Genomic DNA, 23,281 nt, shown 5'->3' on the forward strand with positions numbered 1-23,281 from the left:
TGAAGCTTTCTGTCTACACCCACCAACAGCACAGGATTCAGAACCCGTGACCGGGCAAGAGCTCAATAAATCTCGCTGTCACGGAATCTCCCAGCTATTTGACAAGTAAGGACTCTCAGCACTTCCTGCAGCTACCTTGGCATGAAAACAAGTGCTAGGATAGGAAAATGTATTTATACCCTTCTCTGACAAATGCCTTTTTTCTTTTTCTTTTTCTTTTTAGACAGAACTTTTTAGACTCTAAACATAAATAGAGAAGAAAATGCTCTTTTGGATCGATGCAGCCCCACACTTACCAGGTCCCATCACGTGCTCCTTGCAAAGTTCTGCATGGTATCTTCCCTCTCTTGCCTCACTAACATTCACACTGTGTTCCAAGCCACGCAGATAAAAGGGCCGAGTGAGCTAATGCAGAACCTCGCTGGTAGAGCAACTTAAGGAGGGAAAGAAAGGAAAGGAGCGGGGTTTGGTGAGTCCACATGCCTGGCCTATTTTTAAACCAGGAGAGAGCTAGTAAATCCTGAACCAAAGTACAAACAAAAGGCACATTTTACTTAAGAGCTTTTACAAGGGCAACCCATAAACAGGAAAGAAAGATGGTGAAGAGAAGGAAGGGTAAACGGAAAAAAATAACAGGTGACAGGCCTGGAATCCACACTGCTTTTCTGTTCCGATTCCAAAGGGACTTCCTCATAAATAAGGGGAATATTTTGTTTCTACGGATAATATACAGTCTCCCAGCTCAACACTGACAGAATAACAAAGAAATGAGAAAACCTGGACTAACGGAGGATATAATACAGCATAAAGAAATCAGAACAGGTGAGAGTGATTAAGTCTAAGACGCTATAGTGAAAACCTAATATTTTAAAATCTGCTTCTATTAACTTAACTTGAATCTGGAATGAGATTCAAGGGACAAGCAGAAAAAGCAAGAGAAGTGAAATCAGATTTTTAAATATAAGGGTAAGGAGAAGGTACAAAATGGAGGAAGAATGAAAAAGCTGGAAAGAGAGACTGGAATGAAGTAGGTGGTTACTTCTCTGAACCAGAATGGACAGTTAGAACACGAGCAAAGTGCCAGAGGAAGTGCCAGGCATTCAACTTTTGCAAGTGGAAGCATCAACCAGTGACCAGCCCCTCAAGACACTGCCCTGAGTCAGTGACTGCAGAAACCACTGCAGCTGTGGCAATGCAACGTGGCCCAGATTCTGGGAGCAGTTAGCTGGGGCCAGGCCTGGCAGGGGAAACCTCCTTCTCTAACAGTTAGGGCTGGGGGCTGAGGTCTGGTGGGGATCGATCAGGGGCCATGGCAGAAGGTAGCCCCATTTGGGGGTTCCAGTCCCATTTGGACGTAAAGAGCTAATCTTCAGAATATCCAGTTCTCAACCAAAAATTACAAAATATACAAGGGGACAGGCCCAGTAATAGGAAAAAATAAAATAATCCAACAGAAAACATTCCAGAAGAATGATTACTAATCAAAGATCTTAAATCTCGAAAATAGAATCAATGAGCTAAAGGAAACCAAGGACAAATACCTAAAAGAAATCAGGAAAACAATCTATAAGTACAACAAGAATTTCATTAATGATAAAGAAACTATATAAAGAACCAAATGAACTGTAACACATACCATAATTTGAAATTTGCTCTACAACTATTTGCTAAGTTGTGAGTTGAAATTTATCACTTTTCTATGTACTTATTTCACAATAAAATGTCGGGAAAAACAAAAGAAGAAACAAACAGAAATCCTGGAACATAAAAGTAACATAGCTGAAGCAAAAAACTCAACAGAGATGTTGAAGAGGAAACTGGAGGAGACAGAAGAAAGGATCAGCAAACTCAAAGGCAAAACACTTGAAAATATCCAAGTTGGGGAGCAGAAAGAAAAAAGAATGGAAAAAATAAATAGCGTCTACAGGCACCATCACACGTACCAAGATATGCCTCATAGGATACCCAGAAGGAAAACAGAGGGGTAAAAGATAAGAAAAAAATATTTGAAGAAACAATGACAGAAAACTTTCCAAATGTGATCAAAGACATGACTATACAACTCCAAGATGCTCAACAAATGCCCAACAGGATGAACCCAAACAGATTATGCTATAACATATTATGATTAAATTGTTCAATGCCAAGGACAATGACAGTATCTTAAAAAAACTACAAGAGTATGTTCTCTCACTGACTTCTGGTCTCTCTTGATTCTATTGAGAAATTGGATGTTAATCTTATTACGGATCCCTTACATGTGACACCTTGCAGGGTTTTTTTAAAACATTTTTTGTTGTAAAATATAACATATATACAAAAAAGCAATTAATTTCAAATTACAATGTAACAAGAAGTTATCGAAAAGATTTCAAAATTTGGTATGGGTTACACTTCCACAATTTTAGTTTTTTTCCTTCTAGCTACTCCAAGACATTGGAGACTTAAAAAAAATCAATATTGATTCAGCAGTCATACTCATTTGTTAAATCCTATCTTTGCTGTTGTAACTCTTCTTTCTCCTTTGATCCTTCTCCCAGTCTTTAGGGATATTTAGGCTATGCCCATTCTAAATTTTTCATGTCAGAAAGGGGTGCTGATAATATGGGATAGGGAGATGGAACCAATGATGAGGCTGGCCCCTCTGGGTTCAGGACTTATTTGACCTAGGAACTACCTGGAGGTTGGAGATTTCTGAAAAGTAATCTTAGTGTATGAAACTTTTGTAGACTCTGAGTCCAAGGTGTCCTTTGGGATTAACAGGTATGGTATTGTTGGTGTTTGGCAAACCAAACACAAGCTTCAGCAGTATCAAGCTGATGTTTGTGTAAGAGTAGACTCCAGAATAGCCTCTCGACTCTATTTGAACTCTCTTAGCCACTGATACCTTATTTTGTTAAATTTCTTTTTCCCGTTTTGTTCAGGAAGGTGTTGTTGAACTGACGGTGCCAGGGCCAGGCTCATTCCTGGGAGTCATATTCCACCTTGCCAGGGAGACTTTCACCCTAGATGTCATGTTCCACACAGGGGAGAGGGTAATGATTTTCCTTACTGAGTCGGGCTTAGAGAGAGAGAGAGAGAGAGGCCACACCGGAGGAACAAAAGAGGCTTTCTAGAAGTAAATCTTAGGCATAACTATAGGTAAGCTAGCTTATCCACTACAGAAATAAGTTTCATAAGATCAAGCCTCAAAACGCTGTTTCTTCCTTTTAATATTTGCTTTGTTTTTTGTTCTTCTTTTTTTTTTTCTTCTTCTTCTATCTTTGCAGAAAAATGGAAATGTCCTCATATAGATTGTACGCTGAAAGCATGGCTATGTGATTGTAATGAGAAACACTGATTATTTCTTGGATTGTATTGTATGGTGTATGAATAAAACTGTTTCAAAATTAACAGAAAGATACAAGTGCTGGAGAAAATGTGGAGAATGAGAAGTACCTATCCACTGTTGGCAGGTGGTGTAGCCCCTCTGGAAAGGAGTGTGGTGGCTCCACAGGAGGCTAGGGGTGGGGTTACCATATGATCCTACACCCCGTCGTTAGATGAATACTTGGAGGAACTGAGAGCAGGGACACGAATGGACATTTGCACACTGGTGTTGATGGTGGCAGTGTCCACGATTTGCAATGGACTGAGATACCCTAAGAGTACATCAACTGGGGAATGGAAGGAGGAGCTGTTGTGTACACAAACAAGGAATATTAAGTGGCTGCAAGAAGGAATGAGGTTGTCAGGCATCCAATGAGGTGAACGAACTTTGAGGACAGTATGCTGAGTGAAGTAAGTGAGAAATGAAAAGACAAATATTACAGTGCCTCATTAATCTGGACTAACTATCATGTGCAAACTCTGAAAATTTAATTTGAGAGCAAAGGTTATCAGAGGGAGGCCTATTAAAAAGGCTCCTAGACTGTAAGTTCTTATAGCAGATCACATCTATTCTAGAGTTGTAATGGTTATTTCTAAATACTGAGGTGCTGAGGTATTTGTGTATAACTTGGTCATCCCCTGAAATTTCAAGTATCTGTGTGACACCTGACACTCAGAGCTAGAGTTATGATGCCATGAAAGTCAGCATTACCCCACACAGCAGCTGTTAAAAAGAAGCTGAAAAAGTGATCAGATTTCAACTAGAGATATGAATGAACCTGATTTAGGACTAGGGTAAATCAGACGGAAGGGTAAAGGATGATATTGACCATATTTTAAAACTTCAACTTTTGTGTGAGAACAAAGGAAGAGATGTTCATTTGGTGCAAAACTTACATTTTTGGTAGCACACTACCTAATTTAACTAGAATGTCAGCTTTTGTGAACATCATAATTACATGGAAACTTACAGGTTAGTATGATGCGCCAGTACATCCCAGAGAAATCTGAGCAGATGATAAAAAAAAAAAGTATTTGCAACGTCCCCTTGAGCGACTGGGTAACAATGTGGAAATATTAAACATCCCCACTTGGGGAAAACCTGATGTTCTCACAAGCTAGGGACTGCCAATTTGATGAGCTAGGCCCTCAATCTTGGGACTTGCCTTTGTGAAACTCATTCCTGCAAAGGAGAAGCCAAGCTTACTTATGATTATCCCTAAAAGACACCCCCAAAAAACCTCTTCTGTTGCTCAGATGTGGTCTGTCTCTGTAAGCCAACTGCACGGGTGAACTCACTGCCCACCTTCCTATGTGGAGCATGACTCCCAGGGGTGTAAGTCCCCCTGGCAACGTGGGACCTGACTCCCAGGGATGAACCTGGCCTTGGCACTGTGAGACTGAAAAATCCTTCTTGACCAAAAGGGGGATGAGAAATGAAACAAAATAAAGTTCCAATAGGTGAGAGACTGCAGACAGAGTCATGAGGTTATTCTGGAGGTTATTCTTATGTAGTATATAGATGTCCCTTTTCAGGTTTTGGTGTATTGGAGTGGCTACAGGGAAATACCTGAAACTGCTGAACCATAATCTAGTAGTCTTGATTCTTAAAGATGACTTAATAACTATAGAGCTTTTACAGTGACCATGTGAGTGTGAAAACCTTGTAACTGACACTCCCTTCATCCAGTGTATGGACAGATAATTAAGAAAATCAAGACAATAAATAACTAATGGGGGGAGGTGGATGATTTGGGTGTTCTTTTGTACTTTTATTTCTATTTTTACTTCTTTTGGAGTAATGAAAATATCAAGAATTGATTGTGATGGTGAATGCACAGCTATATGATGACACTGTAAACTACTGACTGTACACTTTGGACGACTATATGGTATGTGAGTATATAGTAATATATCTCAATAAAATTGCATTTTAAAAAATCAACTCAAAATGGACCAAAGATCTAAAAATAAGAGCTAAAACTACAAAACTCTTAGAAAAATAACACAGTGCAAATCTTCCTTATCTGGGATCAGTAATGGATTCTTAGACATGATGCCAAAAGCATAAGCAACAAAAGACAAAATAAATTTGATTATATCAAAAATTAAAACTTTTGTGTATCAAAGGAAATTATCAAGAAAGTATAAAGACAACCTACAGAATGGGAGAAAGTACGTGCATACCATATGTTGGATAAAAGTTTAATATCTAGAAAATACAAGAACTTTTACAACGCAACAACAAAAAGGCAAAAACTGAATTTTTTAAATGGGCAAAGGATTTAGAATCAACTTCTCCAAAGATGATGTACAAAGGGCCAATAAACGGATAAAAAGATGTTCAACATCATTAGCCATTAGGGAAATGTAAATGGAAACCACAATGAGATACGACTTCATACCAACAAGGATGGCTGTTATTTAAAAACTGGTAAACAAGTATTGGAGAGGATGTGGAGAAATTGAAACTCTAGTGCACTGCTAGTGGGAATGTAAAATGGCACAGCCATTATGGAAAGCAATATGGCAGTTCCTCAAAAAGTTAAGAGAATTACCACTGGACTCAGCAATCCCACTTCTAGGTATATATACCAAAGAGAGTGAAAAAGGTTCACAAACAGATAGATACCTGAACACCAATGTTTATAGCAGTATTATTCACAATAGCCTAAAGCTAGAAACAACACAAGTGTCCATCAACAAATAAATACAAAACAAAGTGTGGTACATGCATACAATGGTATACTGTTCGGCCATAAGAAAAAAATGAAGTTATGAGATAAATGCTGCAACATGGTAGAGCCTAGAAAACATGCTCAGAGACATAGCAAGACACCTAAGGACAAAAATTTTATGCTATCACTTGTAAGAGATAACTAGAAATGACAGAAGGCAGATTAGAGGTAGCCAGGGAAAGGAAAGGTGGAGGAAGGAGAGTTCATAAAAATAACAGGGGAAAACAAGAAAGGAGAAAGCAGGGCGGGCCACGGTGGCTCAGCAGGTAAGAATGCTTGCCTGCCATGCTAGAGGACCCGGGTTCGATTCCTGTTGCCTGCCCATGTTAAAAAAAAAAAAAAAAAAAAAAGGAGAAAGCAAAAGACCAGACAGACTGAGGGGAGGCCTAAAATCTGTGAAACAAGTTGGCACCTAGATGCTCTCCCCCCAACACATTCCACATGGTATATTATAATCACAAGAGAGGTGTTGTTTAGACTTTATTTTCCACAAGAGGAAAAAATACCTGTAACAGAATAAAAGGATGCCGTTGTGAGTCAACCTTTCTTTAAGGAATTTTCTCTTACAAAAGCACTTAATCCCAAAGAAATTGGAGGAAGAATATACAGGAAATATATTCTTTAAATGAGATGTTATGATTCAATGGTTCTTTAATGTTAAAGATGTTGCAAAAATAACTGGTCAATCAAACACAATTATCCTGACATTCTCAGAGACACCAAATCCTTCTCTGCCCTGCACCCCACTGTATCCTCAGCAACGGGCTCCTGGCAGACACTCAACAATACTTGTAGGTCAAATGAATGAAATGCAGTTGTCATAGCCCCCAGAACACTGCCTTGTACCCTAAACACTTGTCAAGAGGCCAGCTGGTGCAGTGTAAAGCCAACACATGGCTGAGTCAGGATTCCAGTTCTTTCCCAAGCCCAGAACAGCAGGGTGAGCTCAGGCTGTATGTGACTTTCATTACAGTCACCATAGTCTGTGCCAACTCCACAGAAACCATGATGAAGCCTGCTTCAAAACCAGCAACGTCCTCCAAGAGATTAAACCTCAAGACAACCACTTCTTTAGCAGCCCCAAGCACTTGTCTTCAGCAGGGGCTTTGACCTTTCCATAGCTATGATCTTGCCTGCAGTAAATCTATTCTTGGGTAAGACAAGCTTGGATGGAGTCAAATATAGCTAATCAATTTCTCTTTGCTCCCCTTGGATAAAAATGCTTCATTACCCCAACTTGATGGAAAGCAGGGGAAGAGCTTTCACGTGTTAAATATCCCCACTGTCTAGGGTACTGATGAGCCATTCAGTGTATGCAGATTGCCTGAAAAAGAGACTGTTCTCCCAGGCACTGCTCCCTGCCTAGAGTTGTGTTATAACTCTGACATTCTTCCTGTGTGCAGGGAAGTGGCAAGTTCAGTTTGTAAAAGAACTAATCTTTTGTATATACTCAGCAGAGATATAAGCTGACCTTGTGTAAGAATATTTGCAGACATGATTTCAGCCCCAACCATGTGCGCTACAAGCCTTGAAGCTCAGCATTTGTGCTCACATTCTGGAGAGAAAGTAACTAATGGACAAGGTCAAAGAGCTACTACAGAACAGAACAAATCTCCCAGACCCATGCACCCTCACAGCCACATTCTCCCTGCTGCTGGGCATCCATGTTCATAGGCACCAGCATAGCATCCCCAACCTGTGCCTAAACCCATGCTGCAACAAATCACTGCACTGTTGTGCCCCGCCCTGAGCCCTGCATCCTGCTCCACATCCATCCTGAAAATACAAGGCTTTAGATTCCTGAAGGAAATCAACTTCCAAAGTAAACCAATCAAGATATTTACATGCCACAAAAACAGCAGAAGTTCACTGAGCATAACATGATGCAGACAGATGTAGCCCAGCCTAATGACCAAATGAAAACATCAGAGGAGACACAGACGTTGGAACAACTAATCGGAGATGTTCATACAACTCTGCTTAATAAAATACATGGGATGGCTAATGACATAAAGGAGATCAAGAAGACATTAGAAGAACATGAAGAAGAATCTGAAAGAATAAATAGAAACATAGCAGATATCAAGAGATTAAGGATGCTGTAGACCAAATAAAAAGCATAGTAGAGACACACAAAAGCAGATTTGAAGAGGCAGAAGAAAGAGTAAGCAAACTAGAGGAACAACTGATTTCGAACACTCAAAACAGCAAATGGCAAAAAAGATGGAAAAATTTGAATTGGATCTCAGGGAAAAGGACAAAACAAAGCACACAAATAAGAATCACTGGTGTCCCAGAAGGAGAAGAGAAGAGTAAAGGGTTAGGAACAGTAGTTGAGGATATAATAGGGGAAAACTTCCCAACCCTTATAAAGGACAGAACAGAACAAATATTTGAATTTTGATCTTTTGGATTCTGAAGCTGTACACTTAAAAATCTATACATAAGGAAGGGTGCCAGAATATGGAAAATAAAAACAAAAAGAGAGCTGGTAGAAAAGTAAACTGCACAAGCATAAGGACAAATACCAAGGATTGTGTACTACTGTGCAAAGTGCCATGGTTAAACAATGAGCAAATGATGGTTCCCATCCTAGAAGTACTCACAGGCAACACAGTTTATTAGATGTTGGTGGCAGAGAACATGCAAGGTGCTGCAGCAGAGTCATAATGAGGAAGGGCTGGTGAATTCTGATGGGGGAAAATTTAGTCATGGAAAGCATCCCAGAGAATGAGAGGTCTGCCAGGAAGAGACCTGGGAAATAACAAAGAGTAAAATACACGAATGCTGACTGTATGGTGGGGATTGGAAGGAAAAGCATTAACCTAACATTGGGGGGAGTCCACTGTGTATGAGGCAACATCTTAGCCATTGGCAAGTCAAATATTGAAAGGACATGGTTCTTGCCCTCATGGGATTCTCAGTTGAGAAAGATGAGGATGTTGGAGACCTACTATGAAGGTAGCTAAGAAGTTGGACTTGGTTCCTGATGTGTTAAGCTGAAATGTGCTGTGAAAATTTTGGTAATCTAGGAAGAAAGCAGAGCAGGAGGGAAGAAGAGACCAAAAAGAGGTCTATTAGAAAGGTATGAACACGTTCAGATAGGCATTGATGAAGGGTGAAGCCAGGTGATGGCAAGGAGAACCAAGAAGAGGGGACCAGAAAGAGGAGAGGTAGACTCAAGAAGACTCATCTATGGAGTTGGGGTTCTCAAGTGAATATGATACTAACTGATAATAATTCATGAAGGGGCCATGGAACAATGCCTGGCCTAGCATAACTGCTCAATGAATGTTACTTGCTGCCACTGTGATGTTGAGTTTCTGTACTACAATACTTAGAATGACTTTACTCTTTTTTTTGTCAGGATAGTACCTCTGGGGGACTCTGGACCATCCCGCTAGGAAGAGAGAGAAGCGGGGCTCACAGGAAGGGAGGGAAGAAGGGTTCAAACCAGGAAACCAAACTGGCAGCTTCTGAATGACATTTTCAATATCTAGTTTAATGCAAATATTTCCAGCATCTCGTTCAATATGGAAAGAGAATAACTGCTTTCAAAATATTTACTGAAGAGAGAATGAATAAAAGAGCAAATGAACAAATAAACACAACAGCAATGAACTCTGACTCCCAGTCTCTAAAAAAGGCAGGAAACAGTTCATCAGTTGATCTACAAAACAAGAAACACATCTGTTTTCAAGGAAGAACACATCAGGGGACATGGATGATCCACATTTGGGTTAGAAGCTGAAACAATAAAAGCTTACTACTGAAAATGCAATTGTGCTAAGGAGAATCAAAATATTTTATCTCCCTGTTGTCCCATAACCATTTTTCTTCAACCTGATAACTCTGTAATTAGAGTCAAAGTCTTCACGCTGCTGCTATATTTTCCAAATGGGCTTTGTCCCTCTGCAGCTGCAGAAGCTTTCTGCCAGGACTACCACGATGTGGGGCGTTAGGGGTTCCTCCTTATCAACAGGAAACAGAAGCAACGAAACCTGCACATTTCCCTGCCCTTCATCCCTATTCACAGACAGGCAGCCTTTCTCCTTCTACACTGGTCTCTGCAAGATGACAAATGCCTCCGGGAAGCACAGGTAAGACAATGCACATCCTGGCCACTTCCGAAATAACCCTCATTGATTTATCTTTCCTATCATCATGCATTTATGTCCAATCGCCATAGACTCTAAAACCCTTCTGTGAATACCTATGTGCTAAAAGACAGAGTGCTTCTGCTTTAATGCCATACATATGTTCCTGAAAATGCTCACACTTAACAAAATTCTATACTAAAAATAACAGAGCTTTGGGGGAAAAAAATGGTTTCAGGCTTTCTGCTCAAAACCTACAGAAGTCCAAAACGTAAAGCTTAAGAGTTAATCTGGCCACCTAGGCAGGTTGCACAGCACAGGTAGAGGTATAACATGGTAGATATTAAAAATATACTAAAAAAAAAAATATATATATATATATATATACAAAAAAAAAAGAAAGGGAGGGGTAAGGGGTAGGGTATGTATGAATTTTTTTCTGTTGTCTTTTTATTTCTTTTTCTGAATTGATACAAATGTTCTAAGAAATGATCATGATGATGAATATGCAACTATGTGATGATATTGTGAATTACTGATTATATATGTAGAATGGAATGATCATATATTAAGAATGTTTGTGTTTGTTTGTTGTCATATTTTTTTTTAATTTAAAAACTAATTAAAAAAATTTTTAAAAAAAGCAAACTCTGAAGAGTCTGCTGAAGAAATTCTGCCTCAAGGTTAACAGCATTAATTCCTGCCTGAGTTTTTCCAACCAGCCACAATCGTGTGAGCCAATTTCTTAAAATAAATCATATGCATGTATGTAAAAAAGAATAAAAAAAAACACACACACACACACAGAGACAGAGCGGAAGGGGTGACAAAGCTTTCATTGAGGCAGGGCTAGCTGAAGAGGAGGGGGACACAGGAACAGGCATTACCTGTCATAAGCCAAAGGCCATGCTCAGCTGTCTCATGAACCTCTCTGGGAGGAGCCCAGGGACAGGTGAGTGATGTTATTTTGCACTCACATGCACTAACACACACATAACACACACATATACACAAACTGACAGCAGCTGAGCTGTGGACATTTTCTCTTCTTTCTGCAGATCATTGTGCTGGTTTGAATCTGTTGCATACCCCAGAAAAACCATGTTCCTTTAACCCAATTTTGTGGGGACACACCTATTTTTGGTGGGACTTTTTGATTAGGTTGTTTCCATGGAGATATGATCCCACACACTCAAGGTGAGTCTTAATCCGCTTGTAGGAGTCCTTTAAAGGAGAGACATTTCTGGAGGGGGGCACAGAGACAGAAATGCCCCTGGAGGAACAAGCGAGGACATACAGAAGCCCAGAGACATTTTGGAGATAAGGGCCAGTAAATATCGCCATGTGCCTTCCCATATGACAGAGAATCCCGGATGCCAACAGCCTTTCTTCAGTCAAGGTACCATTCTCTGGATGCCTTAATTTGGACATTTTCATTGCCTTAGAACTATATATTTGTAACCTAATAAATTCCCTTTGTAAAAGCCAGTGCATTTCTCTTCTGGTACTTTTAGCAAACCAAAACAATCATAATTCTACTCCTATTATGCTCCCTCCCTCTGCTTAGGAAAACTTGTACAAACCAACACAATTTGGGCCTTACCCAGACATTCCTCCCTTTCACCAAGCATGTATGACCTAATCTGCATTGGAGAACTGAGCATGAACTATTTCATAAAGTCCTTAAAATAACTGTTCAAGTCGGTTATTTGGTTGAATGACATCTGCAAGGTCATCTGCTCACCAGGCAGGCAAGACTAGGGCTGGGAGTGACAGTGGGCAAAGCAGAGCCCAGGCCTACACCTATTAAAGAAAAGATTCTAAGACATGAACCACAGAATCAAACAAACAGAAAAGGGGAAATACTTACATATAATATGTTGGGTAAAGTCCTTCAAAATACCAGCAATGCTTTTTGGCTTCTGTGCACTGGAAAAAAGGAAAGAAACTATCAGTGAGAAATAATCAGCATATTATTGAAAAGATCTCATAGATTTGTACTCAGAGAGGTAACAAGGAAATGTGAGTGCTGAGAGCTTAAAACTGTAAAAAGCTGTGAGTTGGTGAGAGTAGAAGGAGATCCATCTCCCTTTTCTTGGGACTTTTTTTTTCTTCAAAATGTTTTAAAAAGGAAGTAAATATAGATGATTATCTATTTTCCCACTGATTTTTCTAGCTTTCCACATGTCTAAGTATACTGAGCATGACAGTTTCATTATTAGGCTAAATTAAAAGCAACCAATTTATAAAGTCTATATAGCACACCTCACTTCAGATAACTAAAGAATGGGAGAAATAAAGTACTCATAGCTTGAAATGTCTGTATCTTGATATTTCAGAATATTTCAAAAGCCACACTAGAATCATTAATCTCACGTGGGGAATGACATCCATCAGACACGGTACATCAAGATTCACTTGGAGAGACAACAGAAGTCCCCCCATGGGCATTCCCAGTAAGTCCATCCCTGGGCCTCCCAGAGGCGGGTCTCAGAGATGAAAAGGGCAAGGCAAGTTGGTCCGCACACGCTGGGGGAGAAACCTCAGGACCACTCCAGGAGGCTGGACCAACTCCCACACACCTCCAAGGAGCAGAACGAGCTAAGTGTCACCGCTTCTTAGGGAGAACTCTAGGCTCTGACCTATTCAAAGATGTCACCCAGGAGGATGGATGAACGACTGATGGGAAGGAGGGAGGGAGGGGGGGAGGGAGGGAGGGAGGGAGGGAGGGATAATACAGCAGATGTGGGGAAATGTTAATAGAGGTGAATCTTGGTATCTGGGGTGAGCAGTATATTGAAATTCTCTGTATGGGTTTTGTTTTATTTTTGCAACTCTCCCATAAGTTTGTAGTTACTTCGAAATACAAAACATTTACCAGCAGAAGGACTGTAAACAGAATAGAACTGAGAGTTCAGAAATAAACCTCCATATCTATAGTCAACTGATTTTTGCCAAGGGTGCCGAGTCCAACACTCAGTGGGGAAAGAACAGCCTCTTCAACAAATTGTGCTGGTAATACTGGATGTCCACACACAAAACAATGAAGGGATTAAAAAGTAAAATTAATTAATTGATTAATTTTAAAAAACCAAAAACAATGCAGGGAGACTTCTATCTTGCCTCACATATAAACATGAACAAATCCTAAATATAAAAACAAAACTATGAAACTCCTTGAGGAAAACCTAGGGTAACCTCTATAGGACCTCGTGCCAGGCACTAGTTTCCAAGACTTCACAACAAAAAGCATGAGCAACAAAAGAAAAACCAGATAAATGGGACTTCATCAAAATTAGAAACTTTTGTGCATCAATGAACTGAATCAAGAAAGTAAAAAGACAACCTACCAAATGGGGGGAAATATTTAGAAACCATATATATGATGAAGATCTAATATCAAGAACATGTAAAGATTCTTTTAGTCTCCAGTATCTTCGAGCAACTAGAGGTAAAAACCTGAACTTGTGGAATTGTATAACCCATACCAAACTCCGAAATCTGTCCAACTAATGGGTATGAAGTGCTCTGAAATTTATTGCTTTTTTTGTATATATGGTATTTTTCACAAAAAAGTCGAGTGTAATGGCAAATGCACAGCTATATGATGATATTGTGAACCATTAATTGTACGCTTTGGATGTATCAATAAAAAAAAACATATAAAGAACTCCTACAAATCAACAACAAAAAGACTAGCAACCCAATTTTAAAATGGTAAAAAAAAACCCACCCCAATGAAGATGGAAGAGTGAGATGTTACAGGTTCCCATCCCCCCACAGAAGCTTTAAACAACCAACAAGAACTGAAGCAACATAGTTCTCAATGCTTCAGAAAATCAGAAAGCACTGCAGTAACAGAGTCAGTGCTGAATCAAGAACAAGGCTACCCAGATGTGGAAGGATCTTGTGGTGCCATGGCTGGCCCCTCCCCACTACTCGCCAGCCCTGCATGGAGCCAGTCCATGTGCAGAACCCAGTTCCAGAAGAAGCACAGTAACCCTCACAGACATACTGGGAACATGGATGTCTGGCCCACTCTGTCTGGTGTGGCCTGAGGGATTCACTGTCCTGGAACTTGCCCTGTGTATAGAAGAGAACTACCAGAACTCTCCAACCGAACACTGCGGGAGAGCCATGGAGGCCAGCCCCCTGGGGCAAGGGATTGCCAGCTCTAGGACATACAATGCAGTGCCCAAGGAAAAAAAATTCCTAGGGAAGGGAGGCTATTCAGAACCATGTAAATAGGGGATTTCCTATGGCTACAGCCTTATGCCCAAGAACAAGAGGTACATTCGAAAAGGACGAGGGAGGCCACTACTCTTTGAGCTAGAGCTATTCTGCTCACTCGCTGTATGGATAAGTTCTGAAGGACAGCATTGGCATAGATCAATCTGTAAGGACTGGAACAAGTGTTTCCTTTTTGCTTCCTCCTCCTTCTTCTCCCCCAATCTCCTCCTCCTCCTTCACTAGCTGGATACAAGCTTCAAGAACAGATGTCTCAGGGTCTAAATACTAGTGATAAAAGTTAAAACACCAAAATGTCCAGGTTTCAACAAAGCATTACAAAACATACAGGAAACAGGAAGAAAGAGCATAGGGAAAAGAGATTAAAGCATCTTCTTTAAATGAGGACCAGACCTGGGACATACAAGACAAAGACTTTTTAAAAAATGGTCCTAATGCAGCCCCCTGTAGGGCAGTGTGGTGGCTCCACAGAAGGCTAGGGGTGGGGCTGCCACATGATCCTGTCAACCCCGCTGTTCAGAATATACCTGGAGGAACTGAGAGCAGGGACAGGAATGGACATTTGCACACTGGTGTTTATGGTGGCAGTATTCAAGATTCACAATGAATGGAGTGGCCTAAGGGTACATGACTGAGGGATGGGAGGGGGAATTGGGGTACATACATACAACAGGCCCCAAGAAGGAATGAAGTCGTGAGGCATGCAACTAGGTGAAAGAACCTTTAGGACTGTATGTTGAATGAAATTTCAGGAACAAAAAGACCAATATTATCATGTCTCAATCATGTGGACTAACTATAATATAAAAAACTTGGTGAACTTAAGTCGAGAACATGGGTTATCAGGTTGGGGCCTAATATAAGGGGTCCTAGATTGTAAGCTCTTACAACAGTCACATATACTCAGGAGGTGTAACTGTTCATTGTAAATTCTGAGATACTGAGCTATTTGTATGTAACCTGGTCATTACCAGAAACTTCAGGCAATTATGTGACACCTGAGACTCTCTCTCTAAGCCAACTCAGCAGGTGAACTCACTACCCTTCCCTACGTGGGACATGACTCCCAGAGATGTAAATCTCCCTGGCAACGTGGGACAGAACTCCCAGGATGAGCCAGGACCCAGCATCATGGGATAGAGAAAGACTTCTTGACCAAAAGGGGAAAGAGAGAAATGAGACAAAATAAAGTTTCAATGACTGAGATATTTCAAACAGAGTTGAAAACTTATCCTGGAGATGATTGTTAGGCATTATATAGATATCCCTTTTCAGTTTATGGCATGTTGGAGTGGCTGGAGGGAAGTACCTAAAACTGCTGAGCTGTGTTCCTGTAGCTTTGATTCTTGAAGATGACTGTACAAAGATATAACTTTTACATTGTGACTGTGTGATTGTGAAAACCTTGTATCTATTGCGCCTTTTATCCAAGGTATGGACAGATGACTAAAAAAAAAAATGAGTAAAAAAATAAATAAATAATGGGGGGGCAAAGAGTAAAATAAATTGGGTAGATGGAAACACTAGTTGTCAATGAGAAGGAGGAGTAAGGTGTATGGTATGTGTATTAGTTAGGGTTCTCTAGAGAAACAGAACCAACAGGGAACACTTGCAAATATAAAATTTATGAAAGTGTCTCACATGACCGTAGGAACGCAGAGTCCAAAATCCACAGGGCAGGCTGCGAAGCCGATGACTTGAATGGATGGCCTGGACGAACTCCACAGGAGAGGCTCACCAGCCAAAGCAGGAATGCAAACTGTCTCCTCTGAGTCCTCCTTAAAAGGCTTCCCATGATTGGATTTAGCATCACTAATTGCAGAAGACACTCCCCTTTGGCTGATTACAAATGGAATCAGCTGTGGATGTAGCTGATGTGATCATCACCTAATCCTATGAAATGTCCTCATTGCAACAGACAGGCCAGCGCTTGCCCAATCAGATGAACAGGTACCACAACTTGGCCAAGTTGACACCTGTCCCTAACCATGACAGTCCACCCCTTGTCAACTTGGCACATATATATATATATATATATATATATATCACCTTAGACCATACTTAATTTCCAAATGAAAACAAATAAGCACACATTTTTTCTTTTACCTGACAATACTCAACTGTCCTGCATATAACTGGAAACACATTAAATCTCTCCAGAATAGCGTGCAAATCCTTGGGCAACATTCATTCTTAAACTTGATATCTTACAACTTAAATAGTATAACACAAACAAAACAGCATTACAGTCCTCGTTTCTGTAACTGATCACGTGGTCGAAGTTCATATTTATCACTACCTTCTTCCACTACCCATTCCATGTTCCCTTTCCCCTCAGCAAGCACTTCAGCTGGCCGTGGTTCTTTGCCTGGTGGGGTGACCCAAACCTTCATTCCTGAAGTCTCAGAGCCATTAGTGGTCCTGCCTGGATTGTGTTGTTGCAGTTTTCCATTGATTTTAATCACAGGGCATGGTAGTACTAATAGACGCCCCAGGGGATCTCCTATATTCCAAGAAAACTCTTCTTTACCTCCATTACGTAGTTGCAGTCCTACTTCCTTCTGATAGTCAGGGTCAATTACCCCAGACAATAATGTAATCCCCTTCTTGGTGTGTTGATTCAGAGGCATAAGTAGCCCAAAGTGGCCAGGTGGCAATCTTAACTTCCAGTTCAGTGGTATCACTGTTGTTTCTCCTGGAGAAAGCACACCCCGTTTTGGAACTAAAACCTGTAGACCAGCAGAACTCAGGGTAGCAGGGACAGGAAGCAAAAATTTTCCTAGTGGATCACTAGGAGTAATAGTGAGTGGCACCACACCCATTTCCACCCCTTGGTTCCTGGACCCATGGATCCTGGCTATGGGAGAAACAGCACCATACAGCGGACGCTGATTCAGAGCATACACAGCTTCCTGGAGAACATTACCCCAGCCTTTCAAGTTTTTGCCACCTAGTTGGCACCGTAATTGAGTTTTCAAAAGGCCATTCCACCGTTCTATCAATCCAGCTGCTTCTGGATGATGGGGAACATGGTAAGACCAGAGAATTCCATGAGCATGTGCCCATTCCCGCACTTCATTTGCTGTGAAGTGTGTTCCTTGATCCGAAGCAATGCTATGTGGAATACCATGACGATGGATAAGGCATTCTGTAAGCCCACGGATAGTAGTTTTGGCAGAAGCATTGCGTGCAGGGAAAGCAAACCCATATCCGGAGTATGTGTCTATTCCAGTTAGAACAAATTGCTGCCCCTTCCATGAAGGGAGTGGTCCAATGTAATCAACCTGCCACCATGTAGCTGGCTGGTCACCTCAGGGAATGGTGCCATATCGGGGACTGAGTGTGGGTCTCTGCTGCTGGCAGATTGGGCACTCAGCAGTGGCTGTAGCCAGGTCAGCCTTGGTGAGTGGAAGTCCATGTTGCTGAGCCCATGCATAACCTCCATCCCTACCACCATGACCACTTTGTTCATGAGCCCATTGGGCAATAACAGGAGTTGCTGGGGAAAGAGGCTGACTGGTATCCATAGAACGGGTCATCTTATCCACTTGATTATTAAAATCTTCCTCTGCTGAAGTCACCCTCTGGTGTGCATTCACATGGGACACAAATATCTTCATGTTTTTAGCCCACTCAGAAAGGTCTATCCACATACTTCTTCCCCAGACCTCTTTGTCACCAATTTTCCAATTATGGTCTTTCCAAGTCCCTGACCATCCAGCCAAACCATTAGCAACAGCCCATGAGTCAGTATACAAATGCACCTCTGGCCAGTTTTCCTTCCAAGCAAAATGAACAACCAAGTGCACTGCTCGAAGTTCTGCCCACTGGGAGGATTTCCCCTCACCACTGTCCTTCAAGGACACCCCAGAAAGGGGTTGTAATGCTGCAGCTGTCCACTTTCGGGTGGTACCTGCATATCGTGCTGAACCATCTGTAAACCAGGCCCGAGTTTTCTCTTCCTCAGTCAATTCACTGTAAGGAACTCCCCAAGAGGCCATAGCTCTGGTCTGGGAAAGAGAAGGTAATGTGGCAGCAGGAGTGGAAACCATGGGCATTTGTGCCACTTCTTCATGTAACTTACTTGTGCCTTCAGGACCTGCTCTGGCTCTATCTCGTATATACCATTTCCACTTTACAATAGAGTGCTGCTGTGCACGCCCAACTTTATGGCTTGGTGGGTCAGACAACACCCAACTCATGATAGGCAACTCAGGTCTCATGGTAACTTGGTGGCCCATGGTTAAGCGTTCAGTCTCTACTAAGGTCCAGTAGCAGGCCAAAAGCTGTTTCTCAAAAGGAGAGTAGTTATCTGCAGCAGATGGTAAGGCTTTGCTCCAAAATCCTAAGGGTCTGCGTTGTGATTCTCCTATAGGGGCCTGCCAAAGGCTCCAGACAGCATCTCTATTTGCCACTGACACTTCCAGCACCATTGGATCTGCTGGATCATATGGCCCAAGTGGCAGAGCAGCTTGCACAGCAGCCTGGACCTGTCGCAGAGCCTCCTCTTGTTCAGGTCCCCACTCAAAATTAGCAGCTTTTCTGGTCACTCGATAAATGGGCCGGAGTAGCACACCCAAATGAGGAATATGTTGTCGCCAAAATCCAAAAAGACCCACTAGGCGTTGTGCCTCTTTTTTGGTTGTGGGAGGGGCCAGATACAGCAATTTATCCTTCACCTTAGAAGGACTATCTCGACATGCCCCACACCACTGGACACCTAGAAATTTTACTGAGGTGGAAGGCCCCTGTATTTTTGTTGGATTTATCTCCCATCCTCTGACACGCAAATGCCTTACCAGTAAATCTAGAGTAGTTGCTACTTCTTGCTCACTAGGTCCAATCAACATGATATCATCAATATAATGGACCAGTGTGATGTCTTGTGGGAGGGAGAAACGATCAAGGTCTCTGCGAACAAGATTATGACATAGGGCTGGAGAGTTGATATACCCCTGAGGTAGGACAGTGAACGTATATTGCTGACCTTGCCAGGTGAAAGCAAACTGTTTCTGGTGGTCCTTACTAATAGCTATTGAGAAAAAAGCATTTGCCAGATCAATAGCTGCATACCAGGTACCAGGGGATGTATTGATTTGCTCAAGCAATGATACTACATCTGGAACAGCAGCTGCAATTGGAGTTACCACCTGGTTGAGTTTACGATAATCCACTGTCATTCTCCAAGACCCATCTGTTTTCTGCACAGGCCAAATAGGAGAGTTGAATGGGGATGTGGTGGGAATCACCACCCCTGCATCTTTCAAGTCCTTAAGAGTGGCAGTAATCTCTGCAATCCCTCCAGGAATACGGTATTGCTTTTGATTTACTATTTTGCTTGGTAGGGGCAGTTCTAGTGGCTTCCACTTGGCCTTTCCCACCATAATAGCCCTCACTGCACGAGTTAGAGAACCAACGTGGGGATTCTGCCAGTTGCTCAGTATGTCTATGCCAATTATACATTCCGGAACTGGGGAAATAACTACAGGATGGGTCCGGGGGCCCACTGGACCCACTGTGAGATGGACCTGAGCTAAAACTCCATTGATCACCTGGCCTCCATAAGCCCCCACTCTGACTGGTGGTCCAGAGTGACGTTTTGGGTCCCCTGGAATTAATGTCACTTCTGAACCAGTGTCTAATAATCCCCGAAATATCTGATCATTTCCTTTTCCCCAATGCACAGTTACCCTGGTAAAAGGCCGTCGGTCTCCTTGGGGAAGACTTAGAGGAAGGTTAACAGTATAAATTTGTGGCAGTGTAACAGGTTTCTTCCCCATAGGGACTTGGCCTCCCCTTCATTCAAGGGGCTCAGGGTCTGTAAACTGTTTCAAGTCTGGAAATTGGTTAAGGGGCCGTGACTCTGTGTTTTTGTAATTCAGGTTAGACTTCTGTTCCCTTGACCTAGAACTCTTTTGTTTATACAGCTCCAACAAGAATTTAGTAGGCTGCCCTTCTATTGTATTTCTAGGCACCCCATGATTTACTAGCCAGTGCCACAAATCTCTGCGTGTCATATAATTTTGATGCCTCCTTTGAGTTTGTTGTCTATTATAATACCCACGTCTACCCTGTCTTTGGTGATTAAGTGCTGCCACCTGGCTTCTGCCAACTCGGGATCCTGTCATCCCCATTGTGTTTAAGGATTCCAGCTCAGTGACAGCAGTTCCTACAGTAATATCTGACCTACAGAGAAGTGCAACCACAGAGCTCTTGAGGGATGATGGTGCTAGTCTCACAAATTTATTTCTCACTGTTCTGGTAAAAGGTGCATCCTCTGGACATTCCTGGGGTGTAAGAGCAGGCTTTGCATGATAAATCCACTCTAACATCCCAATCTCTCTAAGCCTCTGGATCCCCTCATCTACATTATACCAGGGCAGTTCTGGCATTTCAACCTCAGGTAATGTCGGCCACCTTTTGATCCATGTTTCAACCAACCACCCAAACAAGCTGTTAACACCTTTTCTAACTGCTCTAGCTATAACAATGAATGCAGAATCTCTGCTTAGTGGGCCCATATCAATAAATTCAGCCTGATCCAGCCTTATATTCCTCCCACCATTATCCCACACTCTTAACATCCATTACCACACGTATTCCCCTGATTTCTGTCTATATAAATTGGAAAACTCACACAGTTCTTTTGGAGTATAACAGACCTCCTCATGTGTGATACTTTGTACCTCACCTTTAGGGGCCTGTTGGGACTTTAGTCTAGTTATAGGTCTAGAAGAAATGAGGGGTGGTGGGGGTGGGTCATGAAAAGAATTAGAAATATCTTCCAAGCCATTTGCTTCAGGGCTTTCATTTGCAGTTTCATCTGGTGAAACAGGATTAATAACTCTAGGGCTAATCCCTTCAGGAGGAGGTTGGGCGGCCAATTCCTCAAGGCAGGCTGGAGGTGGGGTGGCTATGTCCTCAGGGCAGACTATTACAGGGTTATCTAAAGAAGGCTCAGCATGGTCTAGGGTTTCAACCTCACCCCCAACATCATTATCAATCCATATGTCACCATCCCATTTTTCAGGGTCCCACTCCTTTCCAATCAATGCCCTCACTTTAACGGCAGACACCATGCAAGACTGAGATTTCAGTTTACGTTGTAAAGTTGCTACTCTAACAATAAGATTCTGAGTCTGATTTTCAGAGATCTCAAGTCTACGGCTACAGGAAATAAAATTTTCCTTCAGGATACTCATAGAAACCTCTACATCTTTCAGACGGCACTTAAGCTTCTTGTTTGAAGCCTTAAGTCCATCCCTTTCACCCTTTAATGTAGACAGTGTATCTAACAACAACCAACCAACATCTCTATAACTCTTATTCCTACAAAACTCTGTAAAGGTGTCAAAAACATTATCCCCCAGAGTCTGGCTTCGTACAAGCGAAGCATTAGGAGAATCGAATGATGATATTTTGACTATCTCCTTTGCCAACTCAGTCCATGGATTGGGAGTGTCATTCTGATTAGAGGAATCAGAATCCTTAGTGTCTCTGAGCCCAGTCAGAGTAGAAAACCATTTATAAAAACCCATTTTTAAGATTCTGTTCCTTAAGAACCACTCCTGGTACCAAGATGTATTAGTTAGGGTTCTCTAGAGAAACAGAACCAACAGGGAACACTTGCAAATATAAAATTTATGAAAGTGTCTCACGTGACCGTAGGAACGCAGAGTCCAAAATCCACAGGGCAGGCTGCGAAGCCGATGACTTGAATGGATGGCCTGGACGAACTCCACAGGAGAGGCTCACCAGCCAAAGCAGGAATGCAAACTGTCTCCTCTGAGTCCTCCTTAAAAGGCTTCCCATGATTGGATTTAGCATCACTAATTGCAGAAGACACTCCCCTTTGGCTGATTACAAATGGAATCAGCTGTGGATGTAGCTGATGTGATCATCACCTAATCCTATGAAATGTCCTCATTGCAACAGACAGGCCAGCGCTTGCCCAATCAGATGAACAGGTACCACAACTTGGCCAAGTTGACACCTGTCCCTAACCATGACAGTATGTATGAGTTTTTCTTTTTTTCTCTTTATTTCTTTTTCTGGAGTGATACAAATGCCTTAAAAAATGATCATGGTAATGAATACACAACTATGTGATGATATTATGAGCTACTGATTGTACACCATGTATGGAATGTATGTGTGTGAAGATTACTCAATAAAAATATTTTTTAAAACAGGTCCTAAAAATGCTCAGAGTTCAAGGAAAATGTTGACAAAAGAAATAAAGAAAACACTAGAGGAACACAAACAGATTATCAATAGAGAGATGGAAATTATGAAAAGGAACCAAACAGAGCTAAAGCCCACATAACAGAAATTAAAATTTCCCTAGAAGGAATAAACAAGAGATTGTAGTTGGCAGAAGAAAGAATCAGTGAATTTGAGACACCCAAAAAGACTCAGCCCATGGCATATTATAATCAAACTGGTGAATGTCAAAGATAAAGAGAGAGCTCTCTTTCACCACTGCTGGTTGGAGTGCAGATTTTTGTACTCTTTCTGGGCTATGGTTTCTTTCTAGACTATCTCATAGCTGTTTGAGGACCTTTAGCATCAACTTCCTACTCGGACCCAAAGATCTCAGAGGACTCTAGAGCTGTGCTAGATCTCCATGGACCCAACACAGAAGCTTAACCCAGCCTCGACCCAGGAGTTTTCCCTGATGTCTATTGAAGACGGTGCCCAGAAAGACTCGGGTGAGACCGCGGCCTCTCATCCTTTCTCCTCAGAATTGTTAATAAAGAACCTGAGCAACTTGACTCTCAACCCTGATAAGCAATTACTTTCCTCCCCACTGGAAGATCCACTCCAACA

At 41.7% G+C, this 23,281-nt stretch overlaps 1 protein-coding gene across 2 annotated transcripts in view; it reads right to left on the reverse strand.

Moving 5' to 3' along the window:
• Positions 1–23,281, reverse strand: part of VOPP1 (VOPP1 WW domain binding protein) — a 140,537-nt gene that overhangs the window by 56,040 nt on the left and 61,216 nt on the right. For both annotated transcript variants that reach the window (XM_077119339.1, XM_077119338.1), the window contains exon 2: positions 12,075–12,133. In XM_077119339.1, the coding sequence (XP_076975454.1) occupies positions 12,075–12,133 (59 nt within the window). The remainder of the gene's footprint in view (positions 1–12,074; positions 12,134–23,281) is intronic.

This window comes from Tamandua tetradactyla, chromosome 1 (genome assembly GCF_023851605.1).
Source record: "Tamandua tetradactyla isolate mTamTet1 chromosome 1, mTamTet1.pri, whole genome shotgun sequence".
Lineage (NCBI taxonomy): Eukaryota > Metazoa > Chordata > Mammalia > Pilosa > Myrmecophagidae > Tamandua > Tamandua tetradactyla.